Source organism: Notolepis coatsorum, assembly GCF_963971535.1.
Source record: "Notolepis coatsorum genome assembly, chromosome: 1".
Classification (NCBI taxonomy): Eukaryota; Metazoa; Chordata; class Actinopteri; order Aulopiformes; family Paralepididae; genus Notolepis; species Notolepis coatsorum.
Genome location: NC_140165.1, coordinates 68,986,366 through 69,014,027, shown reverse-complemented (window position 1 = coordinate 69,014,027; position 27,662 = coordinate 68,986,366). Strand labels below are relative to the sequence as shown.

At 42.6% G+C, this 27,662-nt stretch overlaps 1 protein-coding gene across 1 annotated transcript in view; it reads left to right on the top strand.

Moving 5' to 3' along the window:
- Positions 1-8,055: 8,055 nt before the first annotated feature.
- The window catches only part of aox6 (aldehyde oxidase 6), a gene marked incomplete at both ends in the record, with an annotated part of 210,658 nt that continues 191,051 nt past the window's right edge, over positions 8,056-27,662 (top strand). Inside the window, 4 exons of the mRNA XM_084324231.1 lie at positions 8,056-8,109; positions 22,608-22,665; positions 23,577-23,673; positions 25,927-26,035. Coding sequence (XP_084180357.1) covers positions 8,056-8,109; positions 22,608-22,665; positions 23,577-23,673; positions 25,927-26,035 — 318 coding nt within the window. The remainder of the gene's footprint in view (positions 8,110-22,607; positions 22,666-23,576; positions 23,674-25,926; positions 26,036-27,662) is intronic.

The following is a 27,662-nucleotide window of genomic DNA, read 5'->3' as shown; positions in this document are numbered from 1 at the left end:
TTATGTACTGCTATTGTTAATGTGTATCTTTATTTGCTTGCCTTGTTTGTTTGGTTGTGTTGCCGACTGTTTTTGTATTGTCTTGTCTTTTTTATTTCATTTATTTATGTGTTTGTTTGTTATTTGTGTGTTTGATTCACTGGAGAGAATTGCTATGTCCAGGTTGTGCTGAAAAATGTCAATAAAATACTGATTATAAAAAATGATGTGTTGTTTGTTTGACAGCATTTTTTTTTATGTGGCCAAGATTAGATTCCAGTGTGAACTGGACTTTTCTTTTTACCAGAGGCTATTCTATCCTTGTATTTCTATATTAAACCACTGTCTACCTGTACAGGGCGTTCTTCCCCTGTGGATAATATTTCTATGATGTGGGAATGGCACTCCCTGGTGGGTTGAGATTGGATAGCAGCCTGTTGGTCTGCAAGCTGGAGGTTGTGGTGTTTGTTACATTCACATTATTGTGCTTTACACTGGCTGTACTCAAAATCAATCACTGAAGTCACTCATCTGATGAAAATGTGCTCTTATGACTCTTTAAAAAAAAAGTTTTTGGTAGATTTCTTTATTGTTTTTACTATCGGGCAGAGAGAGAGAGAGAGAGAGAGAGAGAGAGAGAGAGAGGAAGAACGGGAGACAGAGCGGGGGGAAGACATTCGGCAAAGGACACCGGGTCCGGGAAACGAACCCGGGTCGGCCGCTTCGCGACACAGCGCGTAACATGGTTCGCCACTTGGGCGCCCGGCTCTTATGACTCTTGTAGTGGGAGTTGAACTGGTCAAACTAGAGGTGGTGGCCGAGAGGAGGACAAGGAAAAAGCTGGATGCTATAAAAAAAAAAATCCCACCCCTCTAGGAGGAGCTAGCCAGGATGAGGAGCACGTTCAGCCATAGACTTATCCCCCCCACGACACACCACAAACAGCCTCGGCCAGTCCTTCATGCCAGTAGCCATCATGCTCCACAACCATGTGCACGAATGCTACCACATTATCATTCACTATTGGTAATATGCTGTCAACAGACCATGCTATGGTCACACTAGACATGCTCCCGTCATGATTCATGATACAGTTAGATCACAGCTGTGGAGGTTCAACTCATCATTATTACAGGATGAGGGGGTTCAAAGAGGAGCTCAGGGCACAGATCAGACTATATCTAGAGACTAAAGTCCCCACAGCGCCCTCTGCCAGTGTGGCATGGGAGGCCATGAAGGCCTTTCTAAGAGGCTTTATAATTAATTACGCCTCTTGTAAAAAGAAGAGGAATGTGGCTAATCTCATTGATCTAGAAAAAATAATTAATTACATAGAGACCAAAATGAAACAAAATGCATCTGAAGAGACAGAGAACTGACCCTGCTTAAAGTGTCCTTAGACTTTCTCTTACTTCGAGCAAGACAAACTGCAAACTGAAGACAAAGCAGGAAAATTACTGGCCAGATACATCGAACAGAAATAATCCAAATCTATTATAGCAACCTTATGCAATGACAATGGGGAATTGGCAACAAAACCTAATGACATAAATTACATATTCAAGAAATTCTATAACAACCTCTACACATTGGACAAAGAAATCCTGCTGATAATGTAAGACGTCTATTCAATATTATGTGGTCTGTCCGAAACTCGAACTACCATAGTACATCGTCTGCGTAATGTAGTTTTATGTACTGTAGGTTCATTCATTTTGATTGTAACATCTCCATTCCACCTATCAAATGCCTTTTCAGCATGGAGTGAGATAGCTGCTGACTGGCACTGTGCCATCTAGGGACATGCAAGAACAGTCGCAGAGCATCATTATGAGCCACATCAAGTCTTTGCATGCTGTTTCTCCTGTAGCTGACCCACAGGTGAGCACTGCAGTATACAGCGGCGTACAGTACACTCTGAACAGTGACATGTTTTCATCTGAAGTGCACATATTAAATTTACGTATCAGCATTTTGTTCAGTTTGCCCGTGCGTATAATTTACAACGCTATCTCTGAATGTCTTTATCATCATCTGCAATACAATGGCAGAGGTATTTAATCCTATTACATACCTCAAGAACATTGTTACTCAGATAAAAATCAGGGAAAAACTGCCTTACGATCTTCTTTACAATGTACAATAATAATAATAATAATAATAATAATAATAATAATAATAATAATAATAATAATAATAATAATAATAATAATAATAATAATAATAATAATAATAATAATAATAATAATAATAATAATAATAATAATAATAATAATAATAATAATAATAATAATAATAATAATAATAATAATAATAATAATAATAATAATAATAATAATAATAATAATAATAATAATAATAATAATAATAATAATAATAATAATAATAATAATAATAATAATAATAATAATAATAATAATAATAATAATAATTTTATTATAATAATAATAATAATAATAATAATAATAATAATAATAATAATAATAATAATAATAATAATAATAATAATAATAATAATAATAATAATAATAATAATAATAATAATAATAATAATAATAATAATAATAATAAACTTTATTTGTATAGCACCTTCTATACAGAAACTGCAGCTTAAAGTGCTTCACAACAGAAAAAAGACAGGCATAAAATGAGCACATAAAGTGCAGACATATAAAATCACAGTTTTTCACATTAGGATCTAACATCCCAACAGGCCACCTTGTTTTATGATTTGATTAAGTTTTAAATAGACAGTGATAAAAAGAGTAAGATAAAATAGACAGAGTAAAATAGTGCAGTGCAATAAAATAGTAGAATAGAATAGATCAAATATATTTTTTTTTACAGTGCAATAAAATAGTTCAACAGTTCAAAGTCGTCTTTACCTTCTCTGTTTGGTATCCACAGTTTAACACTTGACAGTCTTCCCTCCTGTTTGATACCCACTTTGACCCTTCGAACCTCCCACTCAGGGCAAACCTCCCTCTCAGGGCAAACCTCGCTCTCAGGGCGCAGTTCCCTCTCTCAGGGTGCAGTTCTAGGCCCGGGTCCTACAGTTTTAAAGCCTCTTGTTTGATACCCACACAGTTTATAGTTAATAGACAGTTAAAATAATACAGTGCAATAAAATAGTAGAATAGAATATATAGTAAAAATATGCAATAGAATGGACAGAGTAAAATAGTGCTAGAGTATTAGAAGGAAGGAATTATGTTACTCTTCTTGGCCTTGTATTGGATGTCACATTCTATACCGTAGGTACTGGGAACATATCTTAAGTAACTGTTGTAAGCCATATGACAATATCTGTACGAATATTTTGTGGAATGGCAAACGCCCAAGGATAGGGGTAGAGAAGCTCCCAGTTGATAAGGGTGGTGTGGGTCTCCCTGTTGATACTGTATCATTCATGCATTCTGTCTTATAGGTATATAGCTCAATGGACATTATTACCACCTGAGAGGCCCCCTGGTATCATATTGAGTCCAGTTTATTACCACCTGAGAGGGCCCCTGGTATCATATTGAGTCCAGTTTATTATTACCACCTGAGAGGGCCCCTGGTATCATATTGAATCCAGTTTATTACCACCTGAGAGGCCCCCTGGTATCATATTGAGTCCAGTTTATTACCACCTGAGAGGGCCCCCCTGGTATCATATTGAGTCCAGTTTATTACCACCTGAGAGGGCCCCCCTGGTATCATATTGAGTCCAGTTCATTATTACCACCTGAGAGGGCCCCTGGTATCATATTGAGTCCAGTTTATTACCACCTGAGAGGCCCCCTGGTATCATATTGAGTCCAGTTTATTACCACCTGAGAGGGCCCCTGGTATCATATTGAGTCCAGTTTATTACCACCTGAGAGGCCCCCTGGTATCATATTGAGTCCCGTTTATTACCACCTGAGAGGGCCCCTGGTATCATATTGAGTCCAGTTTATTACCACCTGAGAGGGCCCCTGGTATCATATTGAGTCCAGTTTATTACCACCTGAGAGGGCCCCCCTGGTATCATATTGAGTCCAGTTTATTACCACCGGAGAGGGCCCCTGGTATCATATTGAGTCCAGTTTATTACCACCTGAGAGGGCCCCTGGTATCATATTGAGTCCAGTTTATTACCACCTGAGAGGGCCCCCCTGGTATCATATTGAGTCCAGTTTATTATTACCACCTGAGAGGGCCCCTGGTATCATATTGAGTCCAGTTTATTACCACCTGAGAGGCCCCCAGGTATCATATTGAATCCAGTTGATTACCACCTGAGAGGCCCCCTGGTATCATATTGAGTCCCGTTTATTACCACCTGAGAGGGCCCCTGGTATCATATTGAGTCCAGTTTATTATTACCACCTGAGAGGGCCCCCTGGTATCATATTGAGTCCAGTTTATTACCACCTGAGAGGCCCCCTGGTATCATATTGAGTCCAGTTTATTACCACCTGAGAGGGCCCCTGGTATCATACTGAGTCCAGTTTATTACCACCTGAGAGGGCCCCTGGTATCATATTGAGTCCAGTTTATTACCACCTGAGAGGCCCCCTGGTATCATATTGAGTCCAGTTTATTATTACCACCTGAGAGGCCCCCTGGTATCATATTGAGCCCAGTTTATTACCACCTGAGAGGGCCCCCTGGTATCATATTGAGTCCAGTTTATTATTACCACCTGAGAGGGCCCCTGGTATCATATTGAGTCCAGTTTATTATTACCACCTGAGAGGGCCCCTGGTATCATATTGAGTACAGTTTATTATTACCACCTGAGAGGGCCCCTGGTATCATATTGAGTCCAGTTTATTATTACCACCTGAGAGGGCCCCCTGGTATCATATTGAGTCCAGTTTATTATTACCACCTGAGAGGGCCCCCCTGGTATCATATTGAGTCCAGTTTATTATTACCACCTGAGAGGGCCCCTGGTATCATATTGAGTCCAGTTTATTACCACCTGAGAGGGCCCCCTGGTATCATATTGAGTCCAGTTTATTATTACCACCTGAGAGGGCCCCTGGTATCATATTGAGTCCAGTTTATTATTACCACCTGAGAGGGCCCCTGGTATCATATTGAGTCCAGTTTATTATTACCACCTGAGAGGGCCCCCTGGTATCATATTGAGTCCAGTTTATTATTACCACCTGAGAGGGCCCCTGGTATCATATTGAGTCCAGTTTATTATTACCACCTGAGAGGGCCCCTGGTATCATATTGAGTCCAGTTTATTATTACCACCTGAGAGGGCCCCTGGTATCATATTGAGTCCAGTTTATTATTACCACCTGAGAGGGCCCCTGGTATCATATTGAGTCCAGTTTATTATTACCACCTGAGAGGGCCCCCCTGGTATCATATTGAGTCCAGTTTATTATTACCACCTGAGAGGGCCCCTGGTATCATATTGAGTCCAGTTTATCATTACCACCTGAGAGGGCCCCTGGTATCATACTGAGTCCAGTTTATTTCCCCCACTTACTCCACTTGATGCTTTGTTTATTAAATTAACTTCTGAACTACAAACTCACCCCATTATAGCCCCTATCTTTATAATATCTTGTAATATCTTATATGGCCCCCGTAAATGTCCAAACCCTGCCCCCCACCCACCCAGCCCCCTCCTAATGTACAGTTTCCTCCCCCTCAAATGTACAGTATATAGTTTCTGTTAGGATCTCTGGTAAACAGTAGGCCTACTGTATATTTGTATATCTTGTACGTCATAAATGTAACAGTACTGTATATCTGTATGTCATGTATGTCGTAAATGTCATGATATACATCTGTATATCTGTACTGTATGTTTTGTATGTCATAAATGTCACTATGAATTGAAAATGGGGGACCCTGATGTAAACAAGACGAAAGTCTTTCTGTCTGCATCCCCTTAACAATTGTGTGTATTGAGCTGTACTGTACTGTACCCTTCTGCAATCTGTTAATAACATTTTCAATCAATCAATCAATCAATATGGAAGATGTCGCGGGCCTTTGTTGTGAGTAGCTGTGTATGACTCAACAAGCTGTCATTCCTAACTTGATAGCTTAGCCCAGAGGGCACAGTTTTACCTTCTTAAAAGTAAAATACTGTGTGATGTTGTAGGTTGGTTTAAAACGGTATTGGAACCGGACCAAATATGCATTTACATCTTCTTAACAACTCACCGTGGGTCACCAGAACCAGAAACCGCCATTGGCCGCACTTTGAGAATGCTCCTGAGTCCTCAGCAATACTAGAGGGAATTATTAAATTAAACTTTTCCTTGGCAGAACACCCTAGTTTAGTTTAGTTTAGTTTACTCAGTTTATTTTATCAGGGACAGTGCATATCAATCAACAGTTTATACATTTATAAATGAATACAAATTAAAACTGTAAATATGCCAACATTAGCAGGGTTTATAGTTTTCAGTTGTAGTAGATGTTTGAGCCAGAAAAGAAACAGAAAAATAGAAGGATATTAAAGCTAATATAAAAACAGTTTAAAACATATTCTGTACATTCACTCTCTAGGCATTCGTGCATCTATAATAAAAAATAAAATAAAAACGGTGTACAGGGACAAATCAAAGCTAAAGATTTAATATTAAATAAAATAAATAAAATACTAAAGCTATGGTAAATGGAAAATGGACTGCATTTATATAGTGCTTTTATCCAAAGCGCTTTACAATTTATGCTTCACTGGCGGCATGCAAGGTGCCAACCTGCTCATTGGGAGCAGTTCGTGGGTTAAGTGTCTTGCTCAAGGACACTTCGACAGGAGCCGGAATCTAACCAGGAACCTTCTGATTACAAGTACCCCACTTTCACTCATTAAAAACTCATTGTAATGTTAATTTCATGGATGTAATAATACTTTCACCAGACCAGCAACTTGCAATGGCCTGGTCTACAAGATACACTACACGACCAAGGTACCCATGTACATGTCAAAATACTTCCCAAAGGTCAGTGAATACCACGATCACAACACCAGAGGGAGCTCCACAAATCATGTTAAACCCAGATTTGGCTCAAACAAGGGACTAAACACGTTTCGCAATTATGCCACATCAATGTGGAACGCCCTACCCACAGCTGTAAAGGAATGTGAATCACTACCCATCTTCAAAAACACCCTCAAAGAACACCTACGGGAGACTGCAATTCGAAACTGGCCCCTACAAATGTCCTAACCCAGTTGTACAATAAAGACCAAGCATGGCTTTGTCAGTATTCCAATGTACAGTGCCCCCCCCCCTACCCAACCCCCCCCCCCCCCCCCCCACCTCCACAATGTTGTTTCTTCTTTTGATTCTATTATATGTACCACTGTATTGCACATCGTTGCGGGCAAGACCACCCGCATTTCATTGTATACCTGTATGCCGTGACAATTAAAACTCTTGACTTGACTTGACTTGACTCCAATGTACAGCCCCACCCAACCCCACCCCCCCTACCCAACCTCCTCCAATGCACAGTTTCTATGTCAAATGTATATACACTCTTTTTCTGGATTTTTTTAGTATCACAAACAGTACTGTATTTGCAAATCTGGTATGTCATAAATGTATAGATGTAGCAGTACTGTCTATCTGTATGTCGTGTGTGTCATAATGAATTGAAAATGGGGGACCCTGATGGAAACAAGACGAAAGTCTTTCTCAGGTCTGCATCCCCTTAACAATTGTATGTATTGAGCTGTACTGTACTGTACCCATTCTGCAATCTGTTAATAAACTTTTCAATCAATCAATCAAAAACCAGAGATAGTTTCTGAAAGGAGATGGCGCAACTCCGAGTAATTTCCTGGCACTTCATCACGTGAGCTACACAAGGTGCGGCATTGGCTGGCTTACTGCCCCGCCCACCTAGAACACCCCACTAAAAACCGTTGCTTTGGATGCGCTATCTTCTCGTATCTAGTAGCTTTGTTAATAACACCTCACATGAACCTTGGTTCGCTGCACGCAACAACTTACCGACCTGTGCCAAGTAGGAGAGGCGTCGCGACTGGGATTCAGTTTGTAGGTTCAGCACCATCAACAGAAGTGTGTGGACTCGGAGTGCATCAGCTGTGAGGTTGTCGACATGGAAGCAGAGAAAGAGACCGACTGCTTGTGCTTCTTCGTCAATGGGAAAAAGGTGAGTGAGTTTTGCTACGTTCAGACTGATTGATTGATTGATTGATTGATTGATTGATTGATTGAAAACTTTATTAACAGATTGCAGAATGGGTACAGTACAGTACAGCTCAATACATACAATTGTTAAGAACTTAAGGGGATGGAGACCAGAGGTAGGATTGCATCCAGCTCACTGATAGATAGACTTGCCCAAAGTGAAAGTGGCCAAAACCGACATATTGGAAGTTGTATTGTACTGATATGGTGGTAATGATAATGGTATTGTATTTATTTTGAATATTAGGGGCACAGTGCACACCACTTCTTATAGGCACTGTAATTAGAGTAATGTTATGCACTTGCTGGGAGGATTTTTTCTAGTGAAGACACTGAACAAGCAAAACTGTACATTGGAATATTGACAAAATCATACTTGGTCATTTACTGTACATTGGAGGGGGTTGGGTTAGGTCAGGTGGAGTGAGATGCATCGTGGCCCAGGGTCAATTTATTAGGGAATGACAAGCGGCCGCTACAGTGTGAAGCACAAATCACATGGAATCATATATTTTATATTTGGGCCACTTTCGTTATAACGTGATAAGTTGGTATCACGTTATAACGTAACACGTTTTATGTTAAAACAATAAGTTATCACGTTATAAAATGCACACACACGCACGCACAGTATAATATGCATGTAATAAATAGTTTGTTAAACTCTGTTCCTTGAACATTTTCTCTGTGTGCTCCTACATTTCTTTGTGTGCTCCAAACATTTTCAAACATAACACCATTACTCAAACATAAACAGTAACAGACGCAATATGTCAGTCTGACACTGGGAATACATTCCCTGAGGTCCATAGATGTCCCACTCCCTACTGTAGATACCAAGAACATGCAAATTGGCCTTGTAGAAGTGGAGCCATCTTCCATTTACTTAGGTATGTATTTTTAGGCGGATTTTCAGAAAATAGGGCTCCGGGCTTAAGAGGTTAAGGGGTTAACTCAAAAGTTTAAAAACATTACTGCTGTAAATACAGCAAATACCAGAGGTGGGACCAAGTCAGTGTCCCAAGCAGACAACACATGTAATGCCATTTCAACATTTTAAAGAGTAATAGTTAGTAGTGTATTAAATTTAGATTATTCTGAACTGCGCAACTTGATTGGCGGCTGACGGATTGGTCCAAAGTGGAACTGTAATCAGGGAAATCAAATTGATTCAGTTTACACTTTTATGGCATACCTTTTCAACATTTTGGGCTTGGGGGAGAGTATCAAGTCTTTCAAGGTATTGGGCTCAAGTCCGAGTGAAGTCACAAGTCAAAGGTGTTAAAGGTGCTATAGATAACATTCAGCCACTAGATGTCACACTAGAGCACCCACATGGTGGTCGGTCGTCATCCAGGCGGAGATGTTGGATAGGGAGGCAGAGTTCCGCTCAGAGACATGGATATCTGAGGGAGGAAAGGAGAGGAAGAGTTGAATATCATTGGCATAGCAGTGATATGAGAAGGCATGAGATGTGATTTATCCAATCGGATGCATTACATGTAGGGAGGGGATACATGCTTGCAACATGTACACGACGATATTCCTTTTGGACCCGCCAACATTTTTTAAATGATAAATTCATTAATCAATATTTTTTTGGTGGGAAAGGCAATACTTTTATTCCGCACCTTTCTAAAAGTTTTGTGGATGTATTATTAAAAAAAATTAAAGTTTGAAGTCATCAAATTTGGGGGCGCAGTGGGCAAGGCGCTCGCCACTAACGCAGGAGATGCTGGGTTCGAGCCCAGCTCTCGGCGTTGCTTCCAGCTTGGCTGGTCGTTCATACTAATACAATTGGCAATATTAGGGGGTGGGAAAGCCGGTGGGTGGGGATCGGATGTTGTGGACAGCGACTCCTACAGGTCGGTTGGTGCGCCTGTACAGCAGAATCAGGAAGCAACGGGGGCAGCGTGAGCCTCCCTCGCCGCTGAGAGATCGCGCTGTACAGGTGAAAAGATGCGACAGCTGCCTCCTCGTGTACCGGAGGGGACACGTGATGCAAGGCTTGGTCCACATTGCAGCCAACCAGTGGGAGGCATGGTCTAACAACGTTCGAGACAGGGGAGGGTAGAATTGGACAATACGAAATTGGGATGGGAGAAAAATAGAAAATGGGGAGAAAAAGTAGATAAAAAAAAAAAAAAAGTCATCAAATTTGTCACTCGAGTCTGAGTCATGTGACTTGAGTCCACACCTCTGGCAAATATACAATTAACCCTTTCACTGCCACACGACAGAATTTTTATTTTTTATTTTTTTATTATCTTTTTCCCCCTCCTTCTTCTTTTTCCGATTTTTCTCCCATCCCACCCTTCCTGGTTGTTGCGCACTTTCCCCTACTGTTGGTCCGAGAGACCGGAGACTGTCACAAGTGTCACATGCTTTCCTCCGACGCATGTGCAGCCAGCCGGCAGCCAGCCTGGCCGCGCAGATTCTCACTGGGAGAGTGTAACGTGTGGGAGGCCGCACTACCTCTCTCCAGATCCTACCCTCGCTGAGCAGGCGCCCCGACCGAACTGTAGGGGTCGCTGTCCACAACGCCCAGGACCCACCCGCCAGCTTTCCCACCCCCTAATACTGCCAATTGTATTAGTGTGAACGGCCAGCCAAGCTGGTGACAACGCCGGGAGCTGGATTCGAACACGCGAATCCAACATCTCCGGCGTTGGTGACGAACGCAATCTCCGCTACGCCACCTGACCGCCGACACGACAGAAGGTTAACCCTTTACTATGACACAACCGACGGGTTAACCTTCTGTCGTGTGGCAATGAAAGGGTTAACCGGCTGTCGCGTGGCAGTGAAAGGGTTAACCTTCTGTGTATTGTCGCGGTGAAAGGGTTAACCGTTTGGTAACGCGGCAGTGAAAGGGTTAAAGACACATATTTGCCTGTCCATTGTTAGCCTTTAGGGACAAAAGCCACCCTAAAATAGAGTTCAGAGAAAGGGCTCCACTTCTTTTTAGGCCTGTGGCTCAAAACGAGCGATTGTGGTATCATCTTGGTTAATAAGACATAGATTGAAAGGTATCCACCCGATTTGTACAAGTGATGGCTTATTTTTAAGGTATGAATCTGTACTTTCATATCATGGAAAAAAGAACATTTCCCTTAAAAAGACCTCAGGTCTGTGCTGAGTCACATTTGTGGAAAAGGCTCCCTCTTGTCTAATATTATTACACTCCTCCTAGAACATTGCGATCATCTACTACTGGTCTATTGAAGGTTCCAAGCCACAGTCTAAGGAAAATCGGGGATGCAGCCTTTGCAAACTATGCACAAAAGTTATGGAACACACTACCTGGACATGGACATTAGGGAAGCTAGATCTCTTAATATTTAAAAAAATAAGCTAAAAACTTACCTCTTCACCATAGCCTTCTAATACTCTGCTGTTGATTGTACTGTAGCACTATTTTACTCTGTCCACTCTATTGTATTGCACTGCACTGTTGCATAATTTTACTATCTATTCTATTCTACTATTTTATTGCACTGTATTATTTTACTCTGTCTATTACTTTTTATTATAGGTTCAAAACTGTCAAGTATTAAACTGTGTGGGTATCAAACGAGAAAGACTGTCGGGCTTTAAAACTGTAGGACCCAGGCCTAGAACTGCACCCTGAGAGAGGGAACTGCGCCCTGAGAGGGAGGTTTGCCCTGAGTGGGAGGTTCGAAGGGTCAAAGTGGGTATCAAACAGGGGGGACGTCAAGTTTTAAACTATGGATACCAAACAGAGAAGGTAAAGATGACTTTGAACTGTTGAACAGTAATCCAGAACAATTTTATTTCACTGTAAATAATTTTTTTTATCTATTCTATTCTACAATTTTATTGCACTGCACTATTGCACGATTTTACTCTGTCTATTTTATCTTACTCTTTTTATTATTGTCTATTTAAAACTGAATCAAACCATAAACAAGGTGGCCTGTTGGATGTTAGATCCTAATGTGGAAAGCTGTGATTTTATATGTCTGCACTTTATGTGCTCATTTTATGCATCTTTCTTCTGTTGTGAAGCACTTTGAGCTGCAGTTTCTGTATGAAAGGTGCTATACAAACAGTTTATTATTAATATACAGTGTAAATGTAAAGGTACCAACATTTGGTACCGATTGATCTAGCGTGAATCGGTACTCTGTAGTAGCGATGTAATTCGGTCGGTAGCCCTTAAAAGCAGTACTGAGTTCGGTACCCAATCCTACTGAGAGGGTTGGTAGGGGGGGAGGAGGTGTGTGAGATATGGAGGGTTCATTGGGTTGAGTAGACCTTGTGTAGCAGAATAGCCCTGCTAAGCCTAATAGGGGGGGGGGGGGGGGTTCCCCTTTTGTTGATCGGTAGATCAGTAGCAGGTTACATTTGCATCAACGTCACTCTCTCAGGAGTATCTCACCCAGACTGGAAATCTTTTCAGGTGATGTCTCGGTCCTTACTATAATAGCACTAATGGCTGAAACATTAACCCTGGTCTGCACAGCAGTTCTTTGACCGATTTAGAGAGAAAAAAGATTTGCGCTAATGCGTGTTCTTGGCTGCCTGTTTGAGCCAAGTCAGTTAAAGGTCAGATCCACCCGAAAACAGAAATTACATTGTGCTATTTCCAATGATCTAGGACAGTTCAGTCAATAATATCTACAGTCAATAATATCTACAATCAAAGACTGTCTCCCTAAACTGGAGACCTGAGCATCTCTTGAATTTATGATGTCATCAAGTGACATTTCTTTGAGAATTTTGTTCGTTGACACTTTGACAATGAATTAGGAACTGACGTTGTGGGCTCATAACATTTTTGTTTGAGATATTGCATCCCAATTTTCTTGAATGTAAGCTCACAGCTCTTTATCAGAAGAAAAACCCATACCGCCATGACATCACCATGTGCTGCCATAGTGTCCTAGGAGTTAAATCACCATGGTTACTGTCATAGTGTCCTAGGAGTTAAATCACCATGGTTACTGTCATAGTGTCCTAGGAGTTAAATCACCATGTGCTGTCATAGTGTCCTAGGAGTTAAATCACCATGGTTACTGTCATAGTGTCCTAGGAGTTAAATCACCATGGTTACTGTCATAGTGTCCTAGGTGTTAAATCTCCATGTGCTGTCATAGTGTCCTAGGAGTTAAATCACCATGGTTACTGTCATAGTGTCCTAGGAGTTAAATCTCCATGTGCTGTCATAGTGTCCTAGGAGTTAAATCACCATGTTACTGTCATAGTGTCCTAGGAGTTAAATCACCATGTTACTGTCATAGTGTCCTAGGAGTTAAATCACCATGGTTACTGTCATAGTGTCCTAGGAGTTAAATCACAATGCTTACTGTCATAGTGTCCTAAGAGTTAAATCACCATGGTTACTGTCATAGTGTCCTAAGAGTTAAATCACCATGGTTACTGTCATAGTGTCCTAAGAGTTAAATCACCATGGTTACTGTCATAGTGTCCTAGGAGTTAAATCACAATGCTTACTGTCATAGTGTCCTAAGAGTTAAATCACCATGGTTACTGTCATAGTGTCCTAAGAGTTAAATCACCATGGTTACTGTCATAGTGTCCTAGGTGTTAAATCACAATGCTTACTGTCATAGTGTCCTAAGAGTTAAATCACCATGTGCTGTCATAGTGTCCTAAGAGTTAAATCACCATGGTTACTGTCATAGTGTCCTAAGAGTTAAATCACAATGCTTACTGTCATAGTGTATCCTAGGTGGTTACTGTTTGTGTCCAATGAGTTAAATCACCATGGTTACTGTCATAGTGTCCTAGGAGTTAAATCACAATGCTTACTGTCATAGTGTATCCTAGGTGGTTACTGTTTGTGTCCAATGAGTTAAATCACCATGGTTACTATGTCATAGTGTCCTAGGAGTTGTTCTACTACTCACTGTCTATGAATATTTTACATTTACATTTTGTCATTTAGCTGACTCTTTTATCCAAAACGACTTACAAGTTCTTTACAACAAGTCAGCAGGAAAGGTCCAACTCTTTCAAGTTTCAACTGAGTAACAATGTTCAAAGTGTTGAAACTTTTCGAGCTGCAGTGTTGAGTGCATAGTAGTAGAGACATATTTGTATATTAGGAGGAGTGCATGATAGTAGAAGACAGTGAGAAGGTTAGTGATTTTATTTTCTTAATTTCAGATATTGATTGAAGAATGGTAAATGATGCATTTATATAGCGCTTTTATCAGATTCAGATTCAGATTCAGATTTCTTTATTCACCATATTGTACAGGTACAAATGAAACGTGATTTGACATTTCAGTGCATGATTGATTTTCACAAATAGGAATAATGATAAATAAATAAGTGCAAAACAGGACAGAACGGTGAGACAACAATAAGACAGTAAAGTAAAGTGCAGTGGTGGGGGACATGGATACAGTGCAGCACAGTTCAAGTCCAGAGGTCCAGCCCTAGCAGCTCGCCATAGCTGCATCCAAAACGCTTTATAATTTGTTCCTCACATTTGACCCATTCACTCACACATTCACACACAGACGGCAGAGGCGACCATGCAAGGTGCCAACCTGCTCATCGGGAGCAGTTAGAGGTTAAGTGTCTTGCTCAAGGACACTTCGACTCGCTGCCCGGGAGGAGTGGGAATTGAACCCGGGAACCTCCGGATTACCAGACGACTGCTCTACATCCAAAGCACTGTCGCCCCTGAAGAAGTGTGTCTTTAGTCGATGGCGAAAGATTAGTCGGGTTCCGGCTGTCCTAACTGTGGTGGGCAGTTTGTTCCACCATTGTGGAGCAAGGACAGAGAATAGGCGGCTTCTCTTTGATGACCCTCCCGGAGCTCGGACAGGAGTGGGTCTGAGGCGGCCAGAAGATGTACCCCGGGGGCCCGACAGGGTCCCTCTCTATGATACTTGGTAAGAGCGGTCGTCGAGGTTGGAGGACAGCCATGCCAGCGCAGAGCCTGGAGGGGAGTTACCGTGGTGGTAAGTATATGCTGGAGTCACAGGAGAATATGAGATCCAAGGAGCTGCCTGCTTTGTGAGTGGGAGGTATGACAGTGGGAGTCGGGTCAAAGGATTGTAGGAGAGAGACCACTGTGTCCGACTGAGACGAGTCGCCCGAATGAAGTCGCCCATTAGAAGGAGGGGAGTGCCATCTTCTGGAAAAGAGCTTAGCAGCATGTCCAGCTCGTCTGGGAGGTGATCGAGGGGACCTGGAGGGCGATAGAGAGGAACAATGGGTGAGATTGAATGGATTAGAGACAGATACTGCATGATATTCGAGAGAGGAGAGTGACTGAACTGGAAGTGATATTACATTTGTAGACCATGAGGGAGAGGTCAGAAGACCAGTGCCTCCACCTCGTCCTGAAGGTTGTGGTGTGTGAGTGAAGTTATAGTTGGTAGATAAGGCTGCAGGTGTTGTTGAGTTCTTTGGTGTTATCCAGGTCTCAGTGAGAGCCAGGAGCTGGAGGGCGTAGGCAGTAATGAAGTCTGCTTTTCTGACGGCTGATTGACAATTCCATAAGCCTGGAGAAGCTGTCTGGATCTATCACTTTATGATATCATAATGTATTGGCCATTAGTATTCGCTGTCTGGATCTATCTCTTTATGACATCATAATGTATTGTTCCATTAGTATTCGCTGTCTGGATCTATCTCTTTATGACATCATAATGTATTGTTCCATTAGTATTCGCTGTCTGGATCTATCTCTTTATGACATCATAATGTATTGTTCCATTAGTATTCACTGTCTGGATCTATCTCTTTATGACATCATAATGTATTGCTCATTAGTATTCGCTGTCTGGATCTATCTCTTTATGACATCATAATGTATTGTCCCATTAGTATTCGCTGTCTGGATCTATCTCTTTATGACATCATAATGTATTGTACCATTAGTATTCGCTGTCTGGATCTATCTCTTTATGACATAATAATGTATTGTCCATTAGTATTCGCTGTCTGGATCTATCACTTTATGACATCATAATGTATTTCCCATTAGTATTCGCTGTCTGGATCTATTTCTTTATGACATCATAATGTATTGTACCATTAGTATTCGCTGTCTGGATCTATCTCTTTATGACATCATAATGTATTGTCCATTAGTATTCTCTGTCTGGATATATCTCTTTATGACATCATAATGTATTGTTCCACTATCTACAGTATCTCTTTATGACATAATGTATTGTTCCACTATCTACAGTATCTCTTTATGACATCATAATGTATTGTTCCACTATCTACAGTATCTCTTTATGACATCATAATGTATTGTTCCACTATCTACAGTATCTCTTTATGTCATCATAATGTATTGTTCCACTATCTACAGTAACTCTTTATGACATAATGTATTGTTCCACTATCTACAGTATCTCTTCATGACATCATAATGTATTGTTCCACTATCTACAGTATCTTTTTATGACATAATGTATTGTTCCACTATCTACAGTATCTCTTTATGACATAATGTATTGTTCCACTATCTACAGTATCTCTTTATGACATAATGTATTGTTCCACTATCTACAGTATCTCTTTATGACATCATAATGTATTGTTCCACTATCTACAGTATCTCTTTATGACATAATGTATTGTTCCACTATCTACAGTATCTCTTTATGACAGCATATCGCATCGTTTAAATGTTTCGGATTCTGCTGCCAAAACCCACAATGGTACAAGTGCATTTGAGTTGTTTAGTTCATGGGAACTGCTTGCAAAAACGATCGCTCTGCTAGCCAATCGATTAGGCATATTCGTGATGCTCACAATTTCACTGGCTCATTTTGGCGCCACACAGTCCAGTGAGCACCGACCGTGTTGGACCTGGTGCCACTCAGTAACCTCAGCGGTTCTCAATACTCAACTCTTAATCATTACTAGGAACTTGGATCATAGTCACAATTCAAAACAGAACTGTACACTATTATAAAAGTGAATTGTATTTTAGGGTGGATTTTCTCCTTAAAAAATGCACATGTTTCGAAGAGACGGACACACACACGCATACAAGTGAACTTTAGTGAAACATTTTTTCTTAAAGGGGCAGTTCACCAAAATTCACCCGACGTGCTCTCCACCCATCCAGATAGTTTGGGTGTGATTGGCCTGGTTTTGGAGATATCTATCGTAAATATGGCTGCCGTCACGGTTTGTGGGACTCGATGCAAAGAATACATTTGAAAAGACTCAACAGCAATGTCTCTTTCCAGAAAATCATGACCTGGGCCCTGTTCCTCGTACGTGGCTAACTGAGTTAGCCGGATCATTTTCAGGATAACTTGACATACAGTAAGTCAGGCTTTTTGGTTCCACGAAGCAAGTTTGGCTAAATCACTATGGCAACAGATCCATACATTTGAACCTGCTCCGGTGCAGGATTACTTAAGTTAGCTGGATAAGCTTGCCACTCCCTCGGAAATAAATGCCAGCTCCCTTCCTCAGAGATCCCATTATACCATTTACATTTACATTTACATTTAGTCATTTAGCTGACGCTTTTATCCAAAGCGACTTACAAGTTCTGTACGACAAGCCATCAGGAAGGGCACAACTCTATCAGCTGAGTAACAATGTTCATCAAAGATGTATGTGTGGCGGCCCAGTGACATTTGTATTGCGTAATCATGTGCTGTAATTGTGCAATTATGGTGCACCTAGCCACCGTAGATGTGTTTCCAAGTTGACTTGAAGTCGTTAAGGGCACAGTTCACACTCCATAGTCAAGACTTTTTGGACTCGCCCCAAAACGACATGCATACCCCCGAAGCAAGCGCATCTCATGTTGCTTACTCTCTTGTCTCCCAAAGTAGAAGGTTAAGGAAGACTGTCTGGAGGTGGCGTACCAGTGGTGCAAGCATGAAAACATAATAACAAATCAGAGCCTACTAGACTGCAAAAATAGTGTGCTGATCTGACCTGACGTGGCCAACATTTGGCTCGCCGTTTCTCGTTTCTACTTCCAATCCGTGGAATGGGGGGCTGTTAGTTAAATACCGCTGACTGTGTTGAGAGTGGAACGCCACGTTTTGTCCGAAGATGATTCGGTTTGGAGGCAGCTTTTAAAGAGTGATGCTTTAAAGGGTTATGTTCGGGAATTTAGGACCCCTAGCCATATTTCCTACTTACCAACGATGTTGTCCTTTCTCAAGCACCGTTAAAGACAATGGGGCGAGGGGTAGGGGTCCAAATCTCTGAAATTACCCTTTAAGAGTCCACAGAGCTAACTTAGTAGTCCTTGTGCAAAGTCTGGTGGAGATGGAGATAAAGTGGTTTCTTAGTTAGGAGCTGGAGTTTCTTCCTTTTGAAGTCGGTGGGCTTCTTATACAGCTCTATTACAATGGGACCCTGTTTGATCTCATCCAGTTCCATGAAGGCAAAACATTTTGTGCTGGTAAACCTTTTCTTGGGCTTGTAGTGCTTGAATTCAAAGAAGATGGCTGCTCCTTTTGGCCATTCTGAATAATGTTTTTGTGCTTAGTTTTTCTAGAGGGGTCGCACGCAGCCACAGGGGGGTCGCAAGATGATTTCCAGAATGTATTGATTTCATAGAATATGTGAAATATATACACTATAATTAAAAACAATTAAAATACATTAAACTGGTAAAAGAAATGCTTTTGAAATGTAAAACAATAGACTTAAAATGCTGATAATAAATCATATTCAGCCTATGGATTTACTTTGTCCTAAATAATGCACGTCATAGCTACAGCGCACACGACACACACTGTGGTTATTTTAACACATTTGGGGCCAGACCCGAGATATCCCGGGTTAACTCGCCAGGCCCGAGATTTCTCTGGTTTTCTATCGTTATTTCTTTTATTCGATATTCCCATTCATAATCCATCGAGGGAGCCTGTTATCATTGGGAATGAGTCTGAGATTGCAAGCGTCCGCCTGCCGCCTTGCGGCCGGTATTGCACATCTTTTGAAACCCTCTGGCTTGGCCTGTGTGTCGATCTAAAAAGTCCGGTCTGGCTTTTCCTAGTCGGGCAGGAGTAGCGTTTATAACACATGGATTGAGGATAATCAAGCACTCCCGGTTCATGTTCTTTGGTGGATTATGTTGGCAACACGATCAACATCAATACTTGGAATGGCGATCAGATAATTGGAATATTCTTTTTGGAGCTCATCCTAATCAAGGTAAGGGCTATATGGTATCAATCTTGCGTTGAACGAAGAATCCCTTACATGCGATCCGAACATATGTGTGTAATGTGTGTGTGTAACGTATTCTGTTGGTGACGATCGAAGCATAGAAAAACTACCCCCCCCGCCCAGCGTTTCCGTTAGCCGGTAATTACCGGTATTTGACCGGCAAAATCTGTTGAAGTCCGACATATTTAATCTCTCCGGTCTTAATGTCCGGTGAAAATAATTCCCTGAGTCTAAGCACAATTTGATTATTTGAATTGTATTAAAATAGGCTAAAATTAAATAGCCTATGCGATGAACGAAACAATCATTACATTTATTTCATCGTTGCTTCTAATAATGACAACGACGTTGTCAGCGAGAGCTTAGTGCTGGGTGTGCGAGTGCATGTGAAGCTGCAGAGCGCCGCTCGTGAATATTAAAGGCAACCAACTTGTGTTCAGCTTTTCTCTGATTGGCCACGACCCCACGCCGCTAGCCCGCCCCCTTTTGCCGCGAGCACAAGCGGCAGGAACCTTCAAGTTCCCTGGTGCAAAATAAATCTGGTAGTTGGTTTATGACGTTAATTAATAATAAACACTGTTAGGACTCTTAATAATAAACACTGTTAGGACTATCTGACTCTTAATAATAAACACTGTTAGGACAACGTTAATTAATAATAAACACTGTTAGGACTCTTAATAATAAACACTGTTAGGACTATCTGACTCTTAATAATAAACACTGTTAGGACTATCTGACTCTTACTAATAAACACTGTTAGGACTATAAACACTGTGCGGACTATCTGACTCTTAATAATAAACACTGTTAGGACTATCGATTCACGCGTCACTACTGTAACTAGAAACTCTGCTGGGTGTCACTGTACATCAGTGTGGAACTGTACGCTGTAACGTTATATGTTATTTCGCCCGTGGAGGCTGCTGAAGCGCCAGCGGGGCGACGCGGTGGTTTGTCCCCGGCTTCCGTGTGCCGCCGCCGGCGTGACGCAGCAGCGGCCGTGCTCCGTTGTAGAAGCCCTTCAATGACAGCGCTCTCATATTTTGCGAATGCATAAACTATATCTCTTAAATTATGGCTATGTGTCTAATATGGCTGTCGCTTATCAATGACTTCGCGACAGCCATATTAGACACTCACTGTACATCAGTGTGGAACTGTACGCTGTAACGTTATATGTTATTTCGCCCGTGGAGGCTGCTGAAGCGCCATCGGGGTGACGCGGTGGTTTGTCCCCGGCTTCCGTGCGCCGCCGCCGGCTTGACGCAGCAGCGGCCGTGCTCCGTTGTAGTTGTAGAAGCCCTTCAATGACAGTGCTCTCATATTTTGCGAATGCATAAACTAAAACTTAAATTATGGCTATGTTATCAATGACTTCGCGACAGCCATATTAGACACATAGCCATAATTTAAGATATAGTTTATGCATTCGCAAATATGAGAGCTCTGTCATTGAAGTGGGTGGTGGCAGCGTTATAGATAGGAGGTGTACTGTATGTCAAATGTCGGTCATGTGGTGGAAGAGTTTAGCACAGTCACACAACAGAACACCAGTGTTTCTAGTAGATATGTTTATTAATATAAATAAACACCTCTGTCTGAACTGGTTCGACCACCAAATGATCCCAGCTCACTCTCTGCCGCGTCTGCCGCGTCTCTCAGCGGATAAGGGCGTGTGCTAGAGCGGTCACGTGGCCGTGTGGCCAATCAGAGAAACGCTGAACGAAAAGCTGAACACAAGTTGGTTGCCTTTAATATTCACGCAGCCGGCGCAGCAGCGGCACAGTGCAGTACTCCAATTCAGCCATTGGCAATTCAATGTTGGGTGGGGGGCGCTGCTGTGCGGTCCCCAGATAGAGCCAGAAAAGAGCCAGAAAACAGCTGAATCTGCTGCTCTGCATCGACATACTCTCGCAAATAAGTCGTTGGGAGGTGGAGAGAGAGAGTCGTCACGCAAACCCACGATAATGTTGCCGTCTCTCTCTGCCAAATTTCTCAGTTCTTCGCTTGATATAATTAATACAAATGTCCAATATAACGGAATTCGTTAGCTCATAAAAATGTGATTATAACAGACTGCTGTTTATTAATGTCGGGCGACTGCCCACAGACACCTATTTGATTTAAAGTCGGCAGCAGCACGGAGTCTCGGGACTTATTTTATTTGGAATATAATGACTTTATACGCAAAATTAGCCTAGTTTTAAGTAAAAATATTATAAATCTACATGCCTTGATGATGTCATTATTTTGTTTTGTTGTCATTCTTTTGCCTATCAATTGTTTTTAAGCTCAATAAACTCTGACCGGAATTTCTCTCATTTGACCGGTAGATTGAAATCTACCGGACACTGAGGCCGGCAACAATTTTTTCTAACGGAAACCCTGCCCCGCCCCACCCTTTCATGCATTCATGATGAAACATAATACCGATAATATAGCGTTGATTTCAGATTGATTGTTGAAACAGGCGAAGAACGCCACGGTTTCTAGTGAAATGCACTAAACTGCATAGCAGCGTTTCCTGGGATTAGACAGGATTACTCTAAAACTATACTCATATTCACCACGGTATAAAACGGGAATGTATGGATGCATTTTTTTTTTTTTACAAATTGAACGATAGATACTCGATGTCAAATGGGCAATAGTTTTATATCCATAGCTATGCTATTTAATAGAGTTTTAGCCCTGCAAACACCGCCATGTATCCCTATTCTTTAAAGCGCTGCCATTCTTACCACACGGCCCACAGCGACCTCTGGCGCTGAAAGTGTTAATAACGGAGCATTGCAAATGTGCATGTTGCTAGCTAGCTAAAACTTTAAGAAAAAGCATCTAAAATGAAAAGTTGGTTAACTAATACCAGCCAAAGGCAGAGAAGCCAGCGGAGGAGAGCGGAGAAGCTGTTCCACTGTCAGAAAGTGCTGCAAGATTCCAACAACCCCAATTCTACAAGCCTACGTGTTTGAGTAAATGAATGCATTGTGCAACACCGAATTGCATATGTGAATCCCGCTGGGATATTTTGAATGAATGAAACTTGGATCTGAGGTTATTATGGAAGGCCTACCTTCCACAGATTAAAACCTGATACATTTTTTATTTAAACTTTATTTACCCAGGCAAGCAATTAAGAACAAATTCTTATATAATAAAGGAATATAAGGAATATCTTATCGTCATTATTCTGCCCTCCTAAAGTAAAGTGTTACTAGATGTCTGTACTTTGTCCACCACTGTCAGTCTGTGAATCATGCACTGTGGCCTTAAATTCTCTCCAAACAGGTGACTGAAACGCATGCGGACCCAGAAACCACGCTTTTGACCTATCTCAGAGAGAGATGTATCCTTTGTGTGACATCAGATGTTTTCAGAAATCGGGTGTTTTCAGAGTTTTGTTCAAAGTAATTATTGAGACTTACGTGAATGTTTTATTACAAGAGTTAATTATCTTGCTGGAAGGGCGAGTAGAAGAGTGAGACAGAATTACCATGCTGCTCATAACCGGACTGACTTGTGACTGTTTACTATGCTAGTATTTAATTAAGGAACACACCAACATTTTGGGAGTCAATAGAAAGTTACATCTGCAAGCTAGCCTAGCTTAGCGCAAATTAATGCGGATAGCCTACAGTAGCTTGGCACAAATGAATGCGCATAGAGACCACTAGCCTAGCTTAGCACAAATTAATGCGGCTACGGACCACTAGCCTAGCTTAGCACAAATTATTGCGGATACGGACCACTAGCCTAGCTTAGCACTAATTAATGCCGATACGGACCACTAGCCTAGCTTAGCACAAATTAATGCCGATACGGACCACTAGCCTAGCTTAGCACAAATTATTGCGGATATGGACCACTAGCCTAGCTTAAAACTCCAGGAGTGATGTTTTTGCTAGGCTAGTGGTCCGTATCGGCTTCCATTTATTTATGCTAAGCTGGGCCAGCTTTCTACTGAATGCACGAACAGAGAGATGAAATTGGCATCCATCTTCTTGTCTGACTCTGGAGAAAGCTATGTTGTTGTTGTTGTTGTTGCTGTCGTGTTGTCTCTGTGCACTGTACATGTGAGTTGCCCCGTCATATCGCTTGCACCTGTCGTACCGTAGCGACTTGTTCTTGAATGTCCCTGTTCTGCTGTCCCTAAAGATCCACTTGTTCTACATTCATTGTATACAACGGATGAGCTGTTCTGTGATTCTGCTTCGAATGCATGGTTTTATTTCCTTGACTGCGCTGTGTCTCTCCCAGTGAGGTTACCGGGGACCAAGTACGGCTGCGGAGGAGGTGGCTGTGGAGCCTGCACCGTCATGGTGTCTCGTTACCGGCCGCGCAGCAAGACCGTCACGTATCCTCTCTCTCTCTCTCTCTCTCTCTCTCTCTCTCTCTCTCTCTCTCTCTCTCTCTCTCTCTCTCTCTCTCTCTCTCTCTCTCTCTCTCTCTCTCTCTCTCTCTATCTATCTATCTCTCTCTCTCTCTCTCTCTCTCTCTCTCTCTCTCTCTCTCTCTCTCTCTCCGCCAAAACCTCAGCCAGACGATATTTCACTCGTTAGGCTAATTTGTGTATGGGTATCAGGGGCGTAGCTGGGGGGGGGGGGGTTAGGATGATTCCAAGGGCCCAGCACTGGGGGGGGGGGGGGGGGGGAATAGACATCACTCAGGTGTATTATTGATGCTCTCATTGATACTATGTTTGTTTCTGAAGTGTGTGTGTGTGTGTGTGTGTGTGTGTGTGTGTGTGTGTGTGTGTGTGTGTGTGTGTGTGTGTGTGTGTGTGTGTGTGTGTGTGTGTGTGTGAGATATATAGAGACAGGGGGGGGGGGGGGGGGTTGGTAGACTATTGCATTGGTCCATTCATTGAAGATGAACGCAATGCGACATCCTTTACTAGGCTCACCCACCAACAGTGCAGGTGCTGAACTGCTGATCCGAATGTATAGGTAAAAACCATATTATGCGTTTTCATCAATAAATAAATGGCAAAAATGTTTTTCCTAGAAATACATTTTTTCATGGGGCCCAGATTCTACACCTACGCCCCTGATGGGTATAATATATATTATTGTGTATAATATTTATATTTGTAATATTATGTGATGATGCAACTATAATACACTTTATTTTACACAGAAGCACAATATTTAGATCTAGGTTCCCAAAATGAATGAAGGTGAATGAGGAGCCCGACACCTGGGAGGAATGGTGGTGTGACAGCAGACGACAGGAACAGCAGTGGTCGCTAGCTCACTTGTAGACAGGGGTGTAAAAAGTACCCAGAAATTATACTTAAGTGAAAGTATGGGTACCGTCTCAAAATCTTACTCAAGTAAAAGCATCTGGCTAAAAACACACGAGTAAAAGTCAAAAAGGTTTCTACTTTTAAATGTACTTAAGTACTAAAAAGTAAAAGACTGTCTATTCTTCTGATAGCAGGTGTTTAATCAAAGATCCCCACTTTCTAGTCTTGCACAAGGACCAATCAGCATGGGTATGGGCGGGTTAATTTACCATTGATGGGGATTTGATTGGCTGTTTTTAAATAAAGCCCGGCCGCAGGATTAATAACGTTAACGTTAGTTCGGCCAGAGAAACAAATATACTAATTAAAATAGTTGGACCTGCGAGATTTGTACTTTGTACTTTGTAGGTCTGCATTTTAAATGTAAAGAGTAAAAAGTATGTTTTTTTTCTCTGTAATGTAATTGAGTAAAAGTACACGTATACAAACCTAATAATACTCTAGTAGAGTACAAATCCCCAAAAACAGTACTTAAGTATTGTAACGAAGTACAATTACTCAAGTACTTTACACCCCTGCTTGTAGATGCACATAGATTTATGATTTAAGAAAAAGTTTGACTAAACTTAATATTAGTAGGAAATATCCCCCTTTTATTTTTTAAAGATTTTATTTATAGCATTTTCAGCTTTTTTGGTCAATGCAGGACCTTTTGGCCACGCAGGACCGACAGAGGAGAGAGGGTGAAACGGGAGGAGAAGAGGGGAAGACATGCGGCATATGGCCACTGGGTCGGGGAATCGAACCCGGGGCAACCGCTTCGTGACTCAGCATGTGGTGTGCTACTGGAGCGCCCTGGAAATATCCCCTTTTAAATGTATAATTGACAGGTGATAGGCCAAACCTAATGCTCATTACTGTGAACAGGTGGGCTTTCAGGGCCGTCTTTAAAGAGGATGTGGCTTGACCCCACCAGGCCTCCTGACCCTGCTCTCATGCTGACCTTTGACCTGTCGGGTTACAGGGTTCCTGCAGGGTCTTCAATTCAATAATCAGAATTTGTTATTTGTTAATTTTTGTTATTTTGTGGTAAGTCTTAACATGTATTGGATAAGGAAGTTATTGTTTGTTTAAATGTGTTTGGGGGGGAAATGTCCTGGCTGCTAAGTAAGCAGTATGGTAACGGCTAGTCCACAATTCGTATGGAATTACTTCATACTTTTTTTTTTTATAAAATTGTATTCTTAAAAAGGTCTTAAAAAGTCTTAAATTGAACTTAAAATCTGCAGGAACCCTGTGGTTATTCCTCGGTAACTGCGTTGGTGTGGACATGGTTCAGTTTTCCTTCATCTACTGCTCTAGCCACTACTCTGCCAACGCCTGCCTGCTGCCCGTCTGCCAGCTCCACGGGGCGGCCATCACCACCATCGAGGGCGTCGGGGACACCAGGACCAGGCTCCACCCTGTTCAGGTCAGGCCCGCCCCCTTATAGACCAGACTCCACCCTGTGCAGGTCAGGCCCCGCCCCATTATAGACCAGACTCCACCCTGTGCAGGTCAGGCCCCGCCCCCTTACAGACCAGGCCCCACCCCCTTATATACCAGACTCCACCTTGTTCAGGTCGGGCCCGCCCCCTTATAGACCAGACTCCACCCTGTTCAAGTCAGGCCCCGCCCCCTTATAGACCAGACTCCACCCTGTTCAGGTCGGGCCCCGTCCCCTTATAGACCAGACTCCACCCTGTGCCGGTCAGGCCCCGCCCCATTATAGACCAGACTCCACCCTGTGCAGGTCAGGCCCCACCCCCTTATAGACCAGACTCCACCCTGTGCAGGTCAGGCCACGCCCCCTTATAGACCAGACTCCACCCTGTGCCGGCCAGGCCCCTGGTCCACTTCCTGGTAGGAGGTTTAAAGGTAGTGTCTGTAATGTTGTCAAACAGCGGCCTCCAAAAGAGCCCCTCTTGGTATTGTGCTTCATTTACATTTATTTTTGTTTTTGTCTGATGTGTAGGTTGGATTTCCAGTGAGTACAGGGGGAGGGGTCACTACTGCTGGCCACACTTCTGGGGGAGGGGTCACTACTGCTGGCCACACCTCTGGGGGAGGGGTCACTACTGCTGGCCACACCTCAGGGGGGGGGGTCACTACTGCTGGCCACACCTCTGGGGGAGGGGCTGCTACTGCTGGCCACACCTCTGGGGGAGGGGTCACTACTGCTGGCCACACCTCAGGGGGAGGGGCTGCTACTGCTGGCCACACCTCAGGGGGAGGGGCTGCTACTGCTGGCCACACCTCAGGGGGGAAGGGTCACTACTGCTGGCCACACCTCAGGGGGAGGGGCTGCTACTGCTGGCCACATCTCAGGGGGGAGGAGTTACTACTGCTGGCCACACCTCAGGGGGAGGGGTCACTACTGCTGGCCACACCCCAGGGGGAGGGGCTGCTACTGCTGGCCACACCTCATGGGGAGGGGCTGCTACTGCTGGCCACACCTCAGGGGGGAGGGGGCACTACTGCTGGCCACACCTCAGGGGGAGGGGTCACTACTGCTGGCCACACCTCAGGGGGAGGGGTCACTACTGCTGGCCACACCTCAGGCTCTACCAAGAGAGGTCTGGAGAAATCCATAGTATAAGAAGTTACTAAACTCCAACTCGCAGACCAAAGAAAAGTAAACAAAGTGTAATACCAAGCGGCACTCTTTTGCCTAGAGGTCGCTGTTTGACAACATTACAGATTCTACCTTTAAAGACCAGTTAATTTTATATGTATTGGGAGTCATTTCAATCTATCCACATTCCACAAAAGCACTGTGGCATCAGTTATTTTGTTTGAGTTCTTTAATAATAATGATTTGATAATACATGGTGTACGGTGGTGTAGTGGTTAACACTGTCGCCTCACAGCAAGAAGGTCCAGGGTTCGATTCCCGCTTGGGGACCAGGTTTCCATGATGCCAGGTACCCAGGTGGGGTATCTCCCAGGCCTTTCTGTGTGGAGTTTGCATATTCTCCCCGTGCTCGCAAGGGTTTCCCCCCGATAAGATAAACCCAATGGAAAAACATGCACAACAACAGATCGCTAACGCTGTGGCG